The 18,273-nt window shown below is 41.0% G+C and overlaps 1 protein-coding gene across 1 annotated transcript in view; it reads right to left on the bottom strand.

The window, feature by feature from the left end:
- PLB1 (phospholipase B1) overlaps nt 1–18,273 on the bottom strand; it is an 84,544-nt gene that overhangs the window by 63,125 nt on the left and 3,146 nt on the right. Inside the window, exons 2-14 of the mRNA XM_009649310.2 lie at nt 16,639–16,676; nt 15,407–15,470; nt 14,874–14,932; nt 13,375–13,415; nt 12,457–12,500; nt 11,439–11,523; nt 10,848–10,899; nt 9,601–9,678; nt 9,065–9,127; nt 7,671–7,753; nt 4,735–4,813; nt 3,986–4,090; nt 2,367–2,459 (exon numbers count right to left, since the gene is read on the bottom strand). Of these exons, the coding sequence (XP_009647605.2) occupies nt 2,367–2,459; nt 3,986–4,090; nt 4,735–4,813; nt 7,671–7,753; nt 9,065–9,127; nt 9,601–9,678; nt 10,848–10,899; nt 11,439–11,523; nt 12,457–12,500; nt 13,375–13,415; nt 14,874–14,932; nt 15,407–15,470; nt 16,639–16,676 (884 nt within the window). The remainder of the gene's footprint in view (nt 1–2,366; nt 2,460–3,985; nt 4,091–4,734; nt 4,814–7,670; nt 7,754–9,064; nt 9,128–9,600; nt 9,679–10,847; nt 10,900–11,438; nt 11,524–12,456; nt 12,501–13,374; nt 13,416–14,873; nt 14,933–15,406; nt 15,471–16,638; nt 16,677–18,273) is intronic.

Here is an 18,273-nt window from a genome sequence, read left to right as displayed (position 1 = left end):
GGGAAAGAGGAAGGTTATTCTGCTGGCAGAAGCTGTAAAGAAAAAAGAAAAACCTCCTCTGAAAGGATAGAAGTTATTTGTTGCAAGCTACGTGTAAGAATTTGAGAGAAGAGGAAAGATAAATCAGTGCTGGGTTACCTGAGTAACGTTTGCATAAGCTATTTATAGAAAAACAAACAAAAAAAGGAGCTATATTCTAGACTTGGAAAAAATGAAAGTGAAGCCCGTTAGAAGGACATGAACTCTGTTAATTGCAGAATCTGATAAAAAGGACATTACTCAGCTGGAGGCCAGTTTCCAACTGATAAGCCCTAGAACAGCTGATCTATCACCACTGTTAGATGGATCTCAGATTCTGACAAGTTTAGTTCAGTTAGACCCAAGCAATTCCTGCCAGAGAGGCACAAAAAGGTCTGGCAAACTGGCAGCACTGTGGTACCTCTCCAGTCCAAAGCATTTATTTTCTGCACTAGCTGAAACAATATTCAGCATTTAATTTCAAAAATTTGCTGATTGAAAAACTGTGCTAAGCAGATGTAAAGGGCCACTTTTCACAGCAAATTGGATGTTCATACTTTTTGTGGCTTATTCCCAACTAGCTTCAATATTTATAACGGTTAGTATCCGAGGAGGATATGCCACCACTTTCTAGTGTCTTACAGATCATGTTTAAGTGATGCAAATTGTGTGAGCTAAGTAAATGTCTCTAACACTGATGGGGACACCGAGATATAGGCAGTTAAAATAACTCAGCTTCTTAACAGACAACTGCCAGAAACAGAGAGAATGTTTAATTCACGCTTCAGGAATCTGATTTTCAGTGTATTGTGTATGCTTTGCTCATTCAAATAGTAAAACTAGTTGTTTAGTAAGGCCAAGGCAAAACAACGATAAAGAAGCCAACGTGCATCTTATCATGCCATCTATTTTACGATAGAAGAACTGAGATAGGAACTTTGACATCGTCATGAGGAATTTCATAGATAACAAAGGAGATAACTGGATGCAGTGCATTGGTTCCAAGGCTAGAGCTTCAACAGCTCATCAGTTTTTAAATCTTTGGCTCCTTCTAACTAACTGAAGTCCTACTAACTTTAACTAAAAGATAACATCTTTTATTAGCGTGGCTGTAGGTTTTTTCTAGCTATATCATCTGATTGAATAAAAGCCTCTTCCTCCAAGTCCAGCTTCTTTAAATGATCAGGCTACAACAGCATTACTACTGCCAGAATTAGCATAAAAGGAAACAAGAACATGCCAGTCTGCATAGATTTATTTTTAAATGCGGTTTACTAGAAGGCGATTGCAGTATAGACTTTTTTCCTTCATGCTTAGGATAATTTGGACAGATACAGGAATAACAGGTTATTAATTAAAAAAAGGTTATTAGAAAAAAAAAAGCAGAAAATTTTTGAAGTTTCTAAGTCAAAAGGAATAGCAAAATCAACATCTTACCCCAAACCACTGGTATCAGGGCACATTCAAACATAACATGCACTATGCAGTAACATCCTGCTTTGCTCTGGTGAGTGCAAAACCACATACCTGCTTTTTTTCTCATTCACATTGAAAAGCAACTCCCTGTTTTTTCACTTGCCCCATCATCAATTTTAAAATGCAAACCCTTCCAGCTGTATGTGCATCCACTTAGTCACACACGCAAAAGCTGTGTGTCAGCAGCTCAAGCCTGTAGAAGGAAACAGCCTCCTACAGAACTGGTCATCGCGTTCAAGCTTGGGTGGGTTGGAGAGTCCATGTTTCTCTCAGACACCCTCTCCCTCCCATTAGAAGGCACTATTTGTTAGCTTTCTTCGCCTGGGTAGGACATGCAGCTCTTGAGGAAGTAATAGGGGCTCCTCAAGGCTGTCTATCACCTTTTTAGTATGAGCAACAGCAGCAGAAGGATGATGGTTAAGGAGGAGACAACCTTATGAGACTCACTGGTAAAGTGGGGGACAGATACAGCACAGAGGACACAGAAGAGTGTAACTGTTATAATCTCAAGTTAGGACGAGCCTCAATTGTCACTGTGCTGCTCTGTCACAAAGGTGAGACTAGCAAAAGAAGGGTCTGTCACAGCTCATTTACTCCCTGAGACTTCCCAAAGGGCTACTTTGGAAACCTTTCTAAAAAGCTCTTTATAGTAAGTAGCAGCTACAGAACAGCAAGAGATTTGTCTTGGGAGTGTAGAGCATTTAATGTTATTTGAGAGCAGTCTCTCTGCACAGCTGAGGGTAGCAGTCATGGGGTGTTTCTTTCCTATATTCTTCCTTCCCCTCCTTTCTTGCTACTCAAAGTCTGGCTACTGTGGAATTGCTACCAGGCTACTAAGTCCAGTAAACAACAGTGTCTCTGGTACTGCTCACCATGTTGTTCCAGAGGCCCACAGCCATGAAAGTATAATCTTCTTCCAGAGTTTCCACTTGTGTATTTGATGTGGTAATGAAACCATCCCTGCCCTGAAAGAGAAAGCATTTTGAGCATGAGGAAACACTTAAAGAGTATGAAAAGATGAGATATTCAGCCACAAAAGGTCTCAGTCTATAAAATAATATTCATATCCACAAGACTATCAGTCTTTGATACTTTCATTAAGCCACTTATTGCTGATCTCAGTTACTGCTGGTGTGTCAAGCCAGAACAGATGCTGTTCTAAGTGATTGCTGTACCTACCGCTGTAAGGTCGCAGTGAAGGGACTGCACATCAAAAGGACAAGAAGACCAGAACAACAGCAAAGCACAATCACAATAGTGACATGTAGGTCAGGGAAACATGCAGATGTGATCACATGAATGATTTGGAATAAACAACACTTCTAGCCAACACTTACATGCATTTTAAAAGTGGAAGCATGCAGAATTTGTCTTAAGAGATCATGCTTATTTTTAAATGAAAGTGACTATTGGAAGATTGCACATGGTGGCCTGCAGGTGTACCACAAATCAGAAGAAATAAAGAATCCACCTATGACATAAGATGGCATTTAAGGCAATAACAGAGCCATTTACTAAGAGAAAAAGTAATGCCTTGAAAGTTAGAAGTCTTCCATTTGCATACGGGCCAACCGTCAATAAAGCAAGCCTGGCATGAGATGACAGAGCAGCAAAGGAGGATTTCACAACACAACAGACCCCAACCTTCCTAGAAGACAAATTTCTTCTCCCCGTCCATTTTATTCTGATACTGAGCTGAGAGGAGCAATGGAATTAGCACAAATTCAAGGAGCTGTTATGATGCCCAGGAACCAGCCCATGCCTTAACCACCAACCTGTTTTACAAATAACCACCTAATGTTATGTGTTGGATTTTGATACCTTGCTCCAAGTGAACTGTTACCTAATAAGTAATTTTTTCCCCTCTTTATTGCCAGGTCTCAGATAAGCTTGACCTTTGAAATTCCCTTTATAGATCACCTGTGGCAAAATCATGTCTGACATCCCAGGCAACCCTATCTATATTCATTCCCCACTGGCTATACCAAACACAAAATCTGGACAAAATTCATTCCCTGATTCCCAGACTGCATTAATCTCATTGCAGGGAGGTAAATCTACTTTCCAACAGAGTTTACAAAACCTTTATCTCTTTCCCCCTACCCATTTTTAAATACTTCTCATTACCATCTTTTTGCTTCTGTTTGCCTCTGTTTACAAACACACATGAGCACAATCAGGGATGAATGAGCTGATGACTGCAAAGATATGGAAAAGCAGTGACAGTTTCCAGTCATTCATGACTTAATCTACAGAGGTGCTATGGTTTTATTTCTCTAAGGAACATAGGATTCAAAAAAGCACAGGATCTCTGACTTGACACAGTTTGAAGCAAGCTTCACTCTCAGGACCTCTGTGTCTGATCCCAAGGTGCCCGATTACCCTTGTCTTCTGGTATTACACACAGCCTAGACAGGAAAGCCAGCTGAATATTGCACTCAGTCTCAGCAGGTACAGTCCAGAAAGAATGGAACAACTCAAATTTACTCACTGGTCTGAGCAGCAGATTTCTTTCTTGAAGAGAAGGCTGAAGAACGACAGTGAAGTCATCTTTTTGATCATACCTCTCAGACTTCAGCAGTTTTTCCCAAGCATCCTGAATAGACAACCATTTTATCAGATGATTATTACCAGGTAGAGACTGTAATATACATGCAATTCATCAGGGCTTAAAGTGAACTAAGATTATCCCCATATCCCTAATAAACCACAATAATCAAATACTTTAATCCAGAACAGTTATTTAATGAAGTCTTCTTACACAATACTTGGAAACTCCTTGTAGCTATGAGAAAGCTACACTGATTTACCATAATTTTCTTTGAAAGAGCAGCAAGCTTAGCAAGGCAACAAAGTGTCATGCTTGTTGCCTCCCTGTCATTTTTAATGGAATTCCAGCACAACTGTCTATGTCTTAACAGAAAGTTTTCTTTTTCTAAATCATGTGTCAGGTTACTGGACAAGATGGATCACGTCTCTGATGGAATATGAGAAATCCTAGGTTGCCAAAATCTACATCGTCATTAGAAACTTCCAGAGATACTAGGTATAGACAGAACTTATGTCCAATGTTCCTGATGTAAGAAATGGGGTCAAGATTGCTGTGGACATGTGGCAGAGAGGCTGTAACTCAACTTCCTCACTGCTATTCCTCCCTTAACTTCTCACTTCAGTCCAGTCCGGAAAATGAATAGACATGCCTAGCAACATGTGATCCAAGCAACACAGAAAATGCAATACCTGATAGGACCACCTCAATATGCTATCATCTAACGCGGAGCATTCACCAGCACAATTGCACTGATTCCTGTCTGGATTGCTGTGGGAAAGAATGAAAAACATTGAAAACATTATGAACTTTCAATAAACAAGACAGATAGCATGAACTCTTAAGCCACTGACAAGCATATATTAAAGACTAAATTGTCGCATACATTGAGAAAGCTATGTGGAACATCCTTATTTTTGATATAAACATAGAATGGTAGATATTGCCATGTCCAGAGTTTTGGATTGCTTCCTTATTTGAAAGCGTATTCAGATGACAAATATATCAGACTTGGATTAGCACAAGGTCTCACAAGCTACCAGCACGCTCAGGTTTAAAATAGCAGCTGCATTAGTTTTCAAACATTTCCCTCTCTATAGTCACATAGGAAAATTGAACACACTCAGAATACTTCCACAGGAACCTCTGCCTTAGTATTTGTCAACAAGACCTGCATCTAGAAACCTGGATGGAATCTCAGTCCTACAAAAGCTTATATATGCTAAAGGATGGCCAGGCACTGTCAAGCAGCTAACCATTCTCAGCCAAATTTCTGACCTGCAAGGAGGAATGTGCACACTGCATATTTCTGCAGCTAGTTGGAGAACCCAGACCTTCTCCCAAGACTGTAGACAGGAACAATATAAGATACATTCAAGATTAGTCTGGTTCCAGCAAAGATATTCTCAGCTGAAAATGCCTGGATGGACTGCAATCTGAGAAAATTTTTCATGAGGTTTGCAGATGTAAGCAATAAGTACCTGTCAAGGTCAGACTCTCTCTCCTTTTCACAGAGCTCTAGCTAAACATATAACATGGGAGTTTTCTGTTAAAATGCTTCTATCACTCCTGGTGAGTGAAAGAAATATGAACTCAGGACCAGAATCTTACCCAAGCCTAACAGAAGAACCTCATACAACACAGGAAGAGAGTTACATGCCTAAATGTGGTTCACACACTACTTTTAGCGCAGACAACACTTCTAGATAGTAAGAATATAATAAAGGCAGGAACTTTAAATCCCTATTATGTCCCAAACTTCAATGCCTAAAAGTTAGGTACTGACATGGGACTGGGAGTGTCAGCCACTGTTCTCCCCTTAGACACTTGAAATTTCATCTTTTGGTATGGGCTTATGTTTCTCTCTCAAAGCACAGTTCAAAATGAGGAGCTGGTAGCCAAATGCTGAGGCCCTTACCTGGGAGACGACCTGGGCCTGAAGCTGAGATGAACTCAGGACTTGACCAAACACTGAAGCACAAGGCTTGCAAACTGGTGGAACTGTTCAACCAGATAAACACAACTACAAAGGCATGCTGACAATGAGAAAGCAAATTGCCTTATGTTGAAAAGGAAATACAAAAATTCTTCAGAGGAAAAAAAATAGATCTATTCAATTTTCTTTTGTTGAGGCCTTTAATATATGGCAAGACCCATATTCCTAAAACCATTTTTTCCACCTCTCATATACCTGTCTTACAATTTTCCCCTCAGCATCTGTGCAGGAGAAATAAGCTAGAATGCTCCATGCAGTCACTTTTGACAAGGAAAGCTTCTCCTCTGCTTATGCTTGTTGTTAAGCACGTGGTTATGCAGCTGCCAGACCCCTTCCTTGACTGATGAAATATCTCCCGGGTTGTATACATGCAAAGCTTGTGAAACACTTCAGGATGACTATATTAGTACATATGGTGTCTTGTGCACAGGAAAAAAAAATTACTGTGGAGTAAGATGGAGTGTAAACTACTCCATCATAACTGTCCATGTGCACACTCCTACTACATACTAAATTGGGACATAGCTACTCACACTTTTGTTACAAGGTACTGAGAAAAGGAGGTGGGTGAAATTATCTAGGCATGCAGTTACCATAAGGAACTGACAAGTTGGATGTTCTCCATCCTGGCATACCCTAAGCCCAAATAGTAGCTTTTACATAGCATAGCAATGTGCTTTAAGACCAGTTAGTCCTTTTGTAAACATTGATAGCTGGAAACTTAAACTTTTAAAGAGCCTTCAGAGTTTTTGACTCAAGTTGCAGGGCAGAAGTAGCTCTGACTAAAGAGCTGGGGATAGGCAGACTGTGCAGTCTTGTGACTATAATCACAGTACTGGGTCTGGATGGGATGGAGTTAACGTTCTTCATAGAAGCCCATATGGTGCTGTGTTTTGGATTTGCAGCTAAAACTGTTGATAACACACCAGTACTTTGGCTATTGCTGAACAGTGCTTGTACAGTGTTGAGGCTTTCTCTTTTTCCCCACTCTGATCCACCCAGTGAGTAGGCTGGGGATAGGCAAGAGATTGTGAGGGGACACAGCTGGGACAGCTGACCTGAATTGGCTGAGGGAATATTCCATGTCATGTAATGTCATGCTGAGCAGTAAAAACTGAGGTAGAGGAAGAAGAGGAGGGGTGTTTTGGCTTCGAAGGTCACTGTTGCTTGGAGACTGGCTGGACATCACTCCACTCATGGGAGATGGTGAGTGATTACCTTTGTGCAAGTTATTTTCCTCCCCTCTTTCCTTCATCTATTAAACTGCTTTTATCTCAACCCATGAGATTTCTTGCTTTCATTCTTCCTAGTCTCTCCTGTGTCCTGCTGGGGGGTTGTGGCTACTGGCCAAGGTCAATCCACCACAACCGCAGTATGCAATACTTAAATATATGCTACCCAAACTGGCAGGATTAAAAGCACCTACTCTTCCTGGTAAAAATACGCCTTGCAGAGAGGTTTATCAGAAATGGAGTGGAGACCTAAAAATCTTTCACATATATTTGTATTAAGGGAATAAAAATTGTTCAGAAGACTCTACCTCAATTACAAAGTCAATACATATACATATCTATGTGTCTGAACACTAGCAGGAGACAGTGTCAAGAATTTAAAAGGAACCTCTGTTATTACCTGGCATTATTGTAATCTTGGCATGCAAGAGAGGAAGTTGTGAGCTCAGCAGAAACCACCAGATTTATGAAGGCCTTGGGAACCTACAGTGATAAAGTAAAAATGAATCATGTTATATTTGCAATTAAAGATCAGGAAGTAGTGATAATGGTAAATTACTTCTACAGCTTCACATGTGCTACCTCTGGCCTAGGATTCTGCCTGTATAAAATCAATGATCTAAGTATTTTCCAATTCTATCCTGAACCTTACTCCTGTATCTGCCATCTAGAATAACATTGATCATCATTCACAAAGTACTTGTGACCAAGACTTTCTGACTGAGACCCAGCAATTCATTTTACATAACCAAACTGGCCACCAGTCAACAGAATTGAATTCAAATGAACTAGGAACTACTGTTTTTGTGGCAACATACCAATGCAAAGCTGGGGATGCACTGTCCTGTGCAATAGCATAAGCACTCGTGCATCCTGCCTCACCTCTCCCCCAAGCACAAAGCAGCTTTCCATTTACATAATGATATTTAACTTTTACAAGTCCACATAAATGGATTCTGGAAATAAGAGTGGAGAGCATCTGAAGAGAATGTGTGGGTGGAACTTCACCTGTATACAACATTTGTTGAAGTCTGAGAAAAATGAGTGGTTGTGGCCTGATGCAATCAAACTGTAGCAGGTTTAGAATATCCTTTAGGCCTTCAATCCAGCACAACAAAATTCTTGGAAGATACTATTGAAATACTTCAGATAAACAGTCAATGGTCTGCTTTAGTTTTGATATATCCGCATCTAGTCTACTAGTCATTAGTAGACTAAGACTCAGTGCAGAGCATTTCCCAGAAACCATCCTAGATAAGCAGGTAATTCTTAGCTCAGCCAGCTAGAACAGCTCTAGAAATACTGAGATCTTAAAATGAATGCATAATAGGAAAAAAGATTCATTATACATATTTTTAATGGGTGTTTTCCCTGGTCTGTAAAAGTCATCACCAGGTAGTTAGCAGCCTGTACACTGCCTAGGTAGCTCCACGCATCCAGTAATTACATATCATTTATTTTCACAAACAGCTCCGCTAAACATTAATGACTTTCAGAACTAGACAGATGTACTCCATTTTTAATAGAAAACACATTAAAAAACCAAAACGGAGTGGTACATCAGCTTGTGTAGCAAAACAAAGCAGTTACCCATCCATCCTTTCTGGTTGCGTGCATCAGCTTTGTAAAAGCATGAATAAAACATTTATTGACAACGAATGAAGTCAACGGATTGAAGTCAATGAGATTGGTGTTCTAAGTTACCTGAACAGTGGTACAAGCCCTAGTCCAGTAAAAGAGACTGAAAAAATCAGCAAAGGATTCAGGTATTCAAGGTTGATGAATAAATCTTACTTTTTTATACAAAAAATCCAAGACAGCTTTAAGTTTTTCCAGGTTGTCCAATATGCAGTCCTTCTGTAAACGAGATGAGAAATGCCATCAAAACTAGCAGAAAAAACCAAAATTACCAATTTGCCAAAAGTCACAAACCCTGTGTGTTGAGCTGTGTACTGAAGTGTTACCAATGACTACCATATTCTGGATGCAGCCTCAGCCAGCACCAAGAAAAAAAAAGCATGGAACTAGTCTTGTAATTTAACTGCCTATAATTAGACAACATATTAAAAAAAAGACGGGGATTGGGAAGAAAAGTATCTTTAGACTTGAAGGTGGAAAAGCTGTTCGACTAAGGCATCTCAGACTTGGGATCACAAATTAAGTACAGTTATTTATAAATAAAAAATAAAGTGTGCACCAGATGCTTACATCGCTGGACAGTCATTCCAACATCCCAGAACCAGCTATTGCTTTGGTTCACTATGGCAGAGAGCAGAGAAAGTGTCTTGACCACCTGCCTTGACTGCTAAACCACCCCATGAAAAGCTTACCAATTGTGTGGAGGCACATGGGTTTTCAGCGCTAAAAAAAACTGTGATCAGTTTCCAGTCATTTTGGAAGTCCATCATCTGGGAGAAAAAAATAAATTGAAAGGATTAGGATGGTAAGAGACCTACATGCTATTCTCCTTTCTCACACAAGATCTGCTGTGGCTTTAAATCAGCAAGACCAAGTAGTAGTCCGTGACCCAACCCTGGCCACCCTGACCACTTCCATTTACCAAACCATCCAACTTTTCCCAACAGGAGACACCAAATGGACAGTTAGGCAGCAAAACAATTAAAGCTGAACGCACACCTGTAAAAAGCTCAGGTTAGAGACAGAATTGCTGATGGGCAGGTGCAGCATTGCACAGAACTTGATGCTGCTTCTTTCCATCACTGTTGGAGCTTGCTGACAGGGTTAATGTTCCGGAACTGCTAAGATTGGGTCATACTCGTGGGATGAAGACCGGAGCAAAAATCTGAGAGCTAGAGTCCTGCTCAGCTGTGCTATGTTTATTAGGCTCTTCTTGCCAATCCTAAAGAGCATTGTTTAGAACCACTCTGTTCCACAAAAATGTATGCTAAATCCATGTACAAACAGTCTGATGGGCTCCCTGTAGAACAAAGACGCAACAGCAGGATCGCCTTGATGATTACATCTTCCCATTATGTCAAGACCATTTTACAAAATAGCACACCTTGGGGTTAAGAATAGAAGAAAAATGAATGTGTAAAACTCCAGGATGGGATTCACAAAGCACTCAGCCATGAGTGATAATTCAAGCTCTCACCAGCGTCCAACCACTGACAACAGTCAAAGCATATCTAGGTCTTTACTGTCCTTTCTGAAAATACAATCGTAAAAGACCAAGAGGAAACTGAAAAGATGAATACTGAGAATTATTATCTTGTGTTGGCTTCTCAGAAACACTGGCACAGTTACGGAGTGCAGCTAGCAGAGCTCTCACATCCTTAACCAATAGAAAACAAACAGAATGGCTTCCCTACCAAGCTCTTCAGCCACTCTGACAAACGTAAACCAGGTGGGGTACTTTCAAGAACAAAACTTTGTACTTGACAGGTACAGAATTGATTCTTATTTACAACAGAAAGACCAAAGTCCATTAAACTCAAGAAACAGCATTTTCTAATTTGAAGAGATCCTCAAGTGCTGTTTAAAGTATTTAATCACATTTCTCCCTTTTTCTGCTTCAACACCAAGTTCTCTGAATTGTCCTGTGCATTACACAAACCTGATTCTCTTTCATGAGCTTCACTATTTCTTCAGCTTGATGCTGGAGGTCTCTGAAAAGCAGAAAGGAAAAGAGTAACTATGAAGGCATCAGTGAGGGTAAAGCTTTACCTGATTTTTACCATTAAATCAAACAACATTTGAGATTTCAGGTGGGATTAATCTTTTCTTTCCTAAGTATGTTAAGATTAGACACTTGTCTGTGCTACACAGAGAGCCTGGGGTGATTAGCTCACATTCAGGCATCTCACTTTCAGACACGTGCACTTAGATGAAAACAGCAGACACAGCTTCGTAGGCACACCTCTAATTCTATTTGAGCCAAAAAAGATTTGGTTTGCAGCTATAAAGAGGGAGACCTGATGTTGTCAGGTGAACCAGACCCCAAAGCACACAGTGGGCTTTGTTCCTCCTGCTTCTGAGAGGTGACAATTGAGCCCCAGTGGCAGGATCTGTCCCTGGAGTGTCTGTGCAGCCTCTGCCAGTACTGAACATATTCTGTGTCCAGCAAAGTGCGCCAGCATCAAAAGCTTCCATCCTCCACCTTGCCAGCTGTAAATCAACTGCTCAGCCAAAAACCTCTCAGACTTACATGGCTTGACTGTCTGATGTCAATCCCTTTGTACCAGGCAGAGGAGACTGGTGCAGGACCGAGGGATTAAATCTGCTAATGAGAGCTGAATGACATACACAGGTTAGGCAATTGCTGCATACAAGAGACTGCTACTCTGTTCTTTCACTATAAACACAACAGAACTAAAATAGCCAGAAAATGTAACGTCTGAGGATCTCTTGGCAGGCATGAGAGATACACCTGAGCCCCTCTGCAGCTGTTCTTGCTGGTTTTGCTCCTCACCTTCTGAAGTGGAGTTTTGACATCTGAGTTTGCCTCCAGAGTCAGGTCAGAAACCCCCATCCCCATCTCTCATGTCAACTACAAGTACTGTAGGTGGATTTAAATGCAGGCAGCTGTAGAAATTAAGCTATGGGAAGGGCTACCCAGAGACATCCTCCTGAAGTGCTGAGGAGTCACCAGGAAGAAGATTTGGAGGGGAGGACCCTGGAACGATCCACTACTCAGCATTTCAGTGGACCTGAAGCTTTTACTTGCAACACCCTTCAAGCAAGTCAAGGTTGCCTTTAGTGCCAGCTGGAACCAGCTGATAGGTGATGAATTCACATATGTGGTGCTTCTATGGCAGCCCCAGTGTAAATCCTGAACACATAGCAGCAGAAAGAGTACTGGACAGGCAAACCCACAAAATATTTTCCTGGCTAGCATGGGCAGCAAGCACACACCAGCAGGGACTGTGGCGTGGGTTGTAGTAGCAGCCCAAAAATCCCTGTTGGGCGTGTAAGACTTGCAGCAGTCTGCAGCTGCCCCTTCCTCTCTGCTATTTGTCTACCTGGACAGTCTCTTTAAAGCCATCATGGATAACCCAGCCTGGCTGTACTTGTAGCCCCCAAGTACACCATCCCTCAGGCTTCCCTTACGCTCCTGGAGTGTGCTTTGTGCTGCACCTGCTCTGCAGCGCCGCGAAGCCCTGGACCTCATGCCAGCATGCCATTCAATCAATTTGCTCGAGTTTCAGTGTGACAGCAAGACGCACCTGCTAAAGTTTCCACGCTTACTTCAAGGAGGCTCTTTCCTGTGCTACAGAAAGGGAAGAGAAAACAGGAAGTTGCTGTTACTCCGTTTCTCAAAGAAAAATGATGTTACAGCACAGCCTCAATTTCTTATTAGCTACTCTACAGCTCAGAGTGTGTATTCACGGCAGCTGCTGAAATTAAGAATGGGGCCTTTCTTTCCCCAAAACTGTCGTGTCATCAGCTACTGCTGAGTGAGAACACAGTCTTAGATCTCAATTTTTTGTGTCTATACACTCTGCATGTTGCAGTAATTGTGCTTATGCATACATACAAGTAATGCAGGGACCTCTCTGTGTGCACTCACATACAAGTGGACACAGATGTTTGTGCAACCATTTCAAAAAATTAGTCTTTTAAAGTTTGTTCAGGGCCAAATTCTCACCTGGAATGCTATGACTCAAAAGAGCTACACAGACTTGCATCTACAAGGTTTAGCCATATGTTCAATCATTGATTTAAGATCTGCTAAGGGGGCATGAAAGAAGAAAACGGGGTAAGGCTTGTCCATGAAGCACTGGGAATCTTTCAAGCAGAGGACAGGGTATCAGGACTCCTGTGTTCTTTCTTTGCTTTGATAAATCCCTGCTTTCTGGTCTCTAACTAGGGGATGATGATATTTACTACCGAGGATTCAACAATGATTCTTAATCAAGGTTATTGCAACTGTAAGGTAGGTCTATATCTTGCATAAGTACAAAGAATTTCTGTTAACTAAGGATTGGGAAGGATCCAGTGTCTCAAAATCCTTTATATTTTACATAGGCTTTCTCCTCCTCTCTATAGAACAATGATAAGAATTGCTTGGGCCTAATTCCCATACTGTGGTTCTGTATAAATTAATATCATGACACTTATCAACGCTAAAAATTCATTGTTACCTTTGGAGTAAATCCTCATGATGTAAACCAGATCTTGATGTCTATAAACAAGCAAGCAATAAGAATAGCATTAAGAAAAGGGTAAATTAGCTCTACATACACTGTTCCCCTACTGTATTCCACTCCTGTTATAGTTAGCATCGTTTTCTACATACCCTTCTCCATTGTGTTGTAGTTAATCACAGATTTAAATTATTTTTCTTATTACAGCATATTTTCATAGTATGGTAATCCTTTCTTAGTTATTGCTTTCATTAATGAATCTATTACATGTGGCTTAAAATAAGATTTGACTAGTTGAATTCAAATTCAGTCAAATGAAATGCTGTTCTAAACCAAATTTCTCTGGATCTACTCCTTTCCAACAAAGGACATGACCTGAAGTCATTTAGATAATTTACATCAACGGCATTCAGCCAGTATGGTATCTGTTAAAAAAACCACTTAACATAAACAGAGGAACTTCACTGATTTCAGAGAGTCTGGGGAAGAGACAGTGACAGAGATATTTGCTCTAGGAAAGTAGACATTCCTTAAAAGAAGGTAATTTATATGTTTTTCTATGGCACCACCCACAAGCAAAGACATCAGCATAAAAAGAGACCTCTAAAGGTCCATGCATCTGATATGGGTGAAACACCTTTGCATTTAGGACAATTATTTTCTTCCAAAGAGAGAGGTACTTGCAAGGAGTCCAGGATCACAGATTTTCTAATGGAATGCTTTCATCCCAAGGAAAAGTATGATGTCTTGATGAATACCACCTCATATCTGAAAGTTGTTTTGTGATAAGGGAGAATCCTTCCCCATTTCTTTGCAGTTGTAGCCCCTGCAATGGCTACCAATATTTGCCCAACATCCATTTCTACACTTCCTCAGAGCTCAAGAATTGTGGTTAAATGCTTTTAATTGAGCCTCAAATCTATTTCAGATACTGACTTCCAACTATAGAGATAAGTAAAGGTCATCCAGATTTGATAGCAGGAGAACTTTACCCAGTGATTTACACATCAGAAATATATCTATGTGATTCTTCTAGAGCTTCTGTCTGCTAGATAGGAAACCAGTCTCTACAGAAAACACTTCAACAGGATGGAAAATCTACTACATTTCTCAATAATTTGTTCTAATGGGGATCGCTAAAATTGTACTTTTTTTCCAGTTTGAATTTTCCCAGCTGCTTCTTCCAGTTATTTGATCTGTTATGATCATTGTTAGGAAAATCCAAGCACTCTAATCACATATCATGGTACTCTGCAAGAGCACTGTGATCACATTTCCTCCTGCAAAAAGTCAGCTGGCTATTTTTAGACTCAAGGTATACTGGAACACTGAACAGCAGGTATTTCCAGTCATTTTTCACCAGAACCCTTTGATGCTTGCGGAAAGATTCAAGTCCTGAATGCCCTAACTGGGGCCCCAAACTACATCATCAGCTCACTTCATCATCACAATGGAGGAAATGGGTCACGTTCAGCATACTTCCCACTTGTACTTACTCTTTGCAGACTTCCTATTGCAGTGACTGTCTTAATGTCAGCTGGTGTCAGGGCATGAACTGCAGAAAAGTGAGACTCCAGGTTAAAAAAAGAGCAGTAACCTTGAAAGAAAATTACATTCACCAGTATACTAAAACATAACAAAACTGATTAAAAGGCAAGAATTCTATACTGATAGTGTCAACTGGCAGTTTTAAATCAGTCAGAGAGGATGAGAAACTTTACTCAGGTGTTCAGTAAATACTTTGGGTGCTTAGATGCACCAAAATGCTCAACCATCAAGCAAGAAGAGATCACAAAATGCTGCTGTCAATGATTTAAGTAATAGCAGCATCCTCACTTAGCAGCGGAAGAAACTAATGTAGAAAATTAATTATGAATAGAACAAAAAAACCTAAGGATTTTGTGGAGCCTACCTCCACTTCAGTCACATCCCACACATAGGCATCCCCTCAAACAGCTGATTTCTCCCCCAGCCTGTTCTCAAATAATTCTGGGATGGAAAGCTTCTACAAGGATAACATCAAACAAACCTGAAGATGAAGGGGTCTCAGGTAACATCACCTTCTCACATGAAAACTGGAAGCTTCTTAGAGCCTTTGACATAAACAAATAAATATGGTTGATTGCTTAGATCTAACAAGGAAACTTGTGGAACAAGGGGTCCTATGGGCTCCATTCTCACACAGTACCAAGCTCTTACTCACATAACAGCAATTTTAAAGAACAATTACATCTGTACTAGAAATACATGGGAACACAGATCTGGACAGCTGCATTTTCAAATCCACTCTTCCAAAACTTGACACTTTTTGCTCAGTTTTCTTACAGATTGCCACAGAACTGGGCCTAAGCAAACTACGAAATGTTTCTGAACACAACCTGTTACATCCATTGCTGCAGATGGTGAGTGCTTAATCTGGGAGGGGTCATAAGGACAGCTACAGCATGCATCTTCATATGCCAAGGGGCACCCAACAGACACAACAAAATATTAAATCTCCAACATGCAACAGGAAAGGCAGAATGAACCAATTCCAGGTCCTTGGCAACTGGCAAAATTCCCAGGTGATCATGGAAAGCACTGAATGGAGGGGTGGGGAAGAGAGTTGCATTTGGGGCAAGGATATGAGTGATGTTATTCACTCAGCATGACAGCTCAGTACCACTGGGAATGTTATTTAATGCCCTCCTACCTCCCAACTCTAGGTACGGCCCAACATCTACTGCTCTAAAGAGAGATGAGAAACAACCCCGCTGGGGTGACTTGGCTTGGGCTTCCCTCATCACTACAACCATGTTTGGCTAGCTGATCATCACTACTACATAAAGGTGAAATCTATACTGCAACAAGGGCCACCACAGTCCCCACGCACCCCCCAGTCCCCAGCTGGAGGACTTTAATGGTGCACCCACTTTGCACTGTTATAGCACAAGGAAGAGTTTAATCTTGTGTTTCTAAAAGAGCAGCAGAGCATCTAGGAACAAGTGCTAACCACAACTAATCTAAGCACAGGATATGCAACCTAATAACAAACGTTGCTCAGAGAAACCTTTATTTCCCGATTAGGTACTGTAATCTTGCAGCTGCAACGTCACACTGCTGAGTCATTTGCTTTGCATTTATTGTTTGCAGAATCAAACAGTTTAGAGCACCAAGCTGTATTTTTTCTTCTTCTACCTGCCTCAGAGGAAGCAACAGCCAGAGAGGTGATGATAGGTATTGGAAAAAGGAAAAAAAGATAAAGCTGTACTCATACTTTACCTTTAGTTTCCCCTGTTCTTCTAGATGATCTGCATTACCTTAAAAACATTAAAAAGAATGAATTGTGCTTTTTTTTTTGCCTTAGAAATATACTTCAGAAGACTTAATATACCTAAAACCACAGAATACTGAGAGGAGCAACCTTTCTCCTCTGCCTTACTTCCCAAAGGTGAGCCTCATCCCAACAACTAAATGTATTTTGTTAGATTTTGCTATACTAGAATAAGCTTTTAGTTATTATAAGCAGGTGAAATCTGTTAAAATTAGTGGAATACAATGAAGTCATACACACAGGTGATGGGTTGCTTGTGGATCTCCTCAACCAACCTCATCCCCCACAGGCCATTTTTACCTGTTTTCCTCTTCAGCACATTTCATATATCACTGTAGTCTTATTCTGTCCAAATTTAGAATAATTTGAACAAGTGGAACTCCTTAGAAAGGAGCAATTCACATTAATCTACATCTTCCATAGTCAGAGAGCAGCATCACGCTGTTGTAAATTTGCCACAGTGATACAGAAACAGCTGAGATTTCTTCTCTTAGTAAAGTGTTGACAGATGAAATAGCTACAGGCCTGACTTGTGGCTCCACAGGCTATTTCAGTAAACATTATTCTCTTTCTTTGAGTATAGACTTGGATTTATACACATAGATTTTGGTTTATCCTAAAGTCTCTGCAAAAGTAGCCAAGAAGTCTGGGTCTGGATCCTCAGCTAAACTTCAAAGTATGCTCACAGCTGTCCCTGCTTGCCATACTGGAGCCATCAGCATCCAGCAAGTCTCATAATGAGTCTTGCTGCACTTACAATAATTGTCCTTCAACAACCAGGAGCTACTTCTGGAATATTTAGCCCCACTGCATACTTCTGCTTGCACACCTTTCTTTCCATGTCAAAGAGAGTAAATGCAGAGCCAGCTCAGCCCAGCAGGTGAGGTACACTGGGCATAGGGCAGGCAGCAGTGCTCATGCTGCAAGGAGGTGAGATGCCTGGCACAAGCAGGGGGCTCTGCGCAGCCCCTGGGGACACAGTACCAGTGCACACAGAGGTCAGCGCGGCGGCAGAAAGCCACTACTGCTCCCCATGACCACCTCAGCCTGTCTCATGAGCCACACTACGTGACCATCTTCAATAACGGTCAGCAACTTTCATACGTCTGGGTGGGCTTTTCCCCACTTGGGTTTCAGCCATGAGCTATTTGCAAATTAATATTATTTTTACTGTACTTGGTAGGAAGTTGAGACAGTTGCTGCCTGGCTGTTGTGTGACATTTTATTTAAAATTTGTGCTTGTTCATTCCATGTTTTTAGGTAATGCTTTACTCAGGACAATAACCAGAACCCCAGCTCTGTTTGAGACACTGGAGGCACACGCAATGAGGCACCTGTCTGCATCACACAAATCCATTGCAGAAGCTCAGTACCTTTGAGAATTTTAACACTAATTTCAACTATATTTGAGAATAGATCCACAAGTTATATTGAGGGTCTGATCCCAGTTTCCAGGACTGGGGGAGCTGGGGAACGATCTCTCAATATTTCAAAGATTTAAGAACAGCTGTACTGTGTCAGATTGAAGGTCCATCTAACCTGAGATTGTGCCTCTGACAACATCCAAATGCAGATGCTTAGGG

Source organism: Egretta garzetta, unplaced genomic scaffold (genome assembly GCF_000687185.1).
Source record: "Egretta garzetta isolate BGI_Z169 unplaced genomic scaffold, ASM68718v1 scaffold561, whole genome shotgun sequence".
In the NCBI taxonomy this organism is placed as follows: Eukaryota; Metazoa; Chordata; class Aves; order Pelecaniformes; family Ardeidae; genus Egretta; species Egretta garzetta.
Note: the sequence above shows the minus strand (reverse complement) of the source record. Positions and strands in the feature narration are given on the sequence as shown.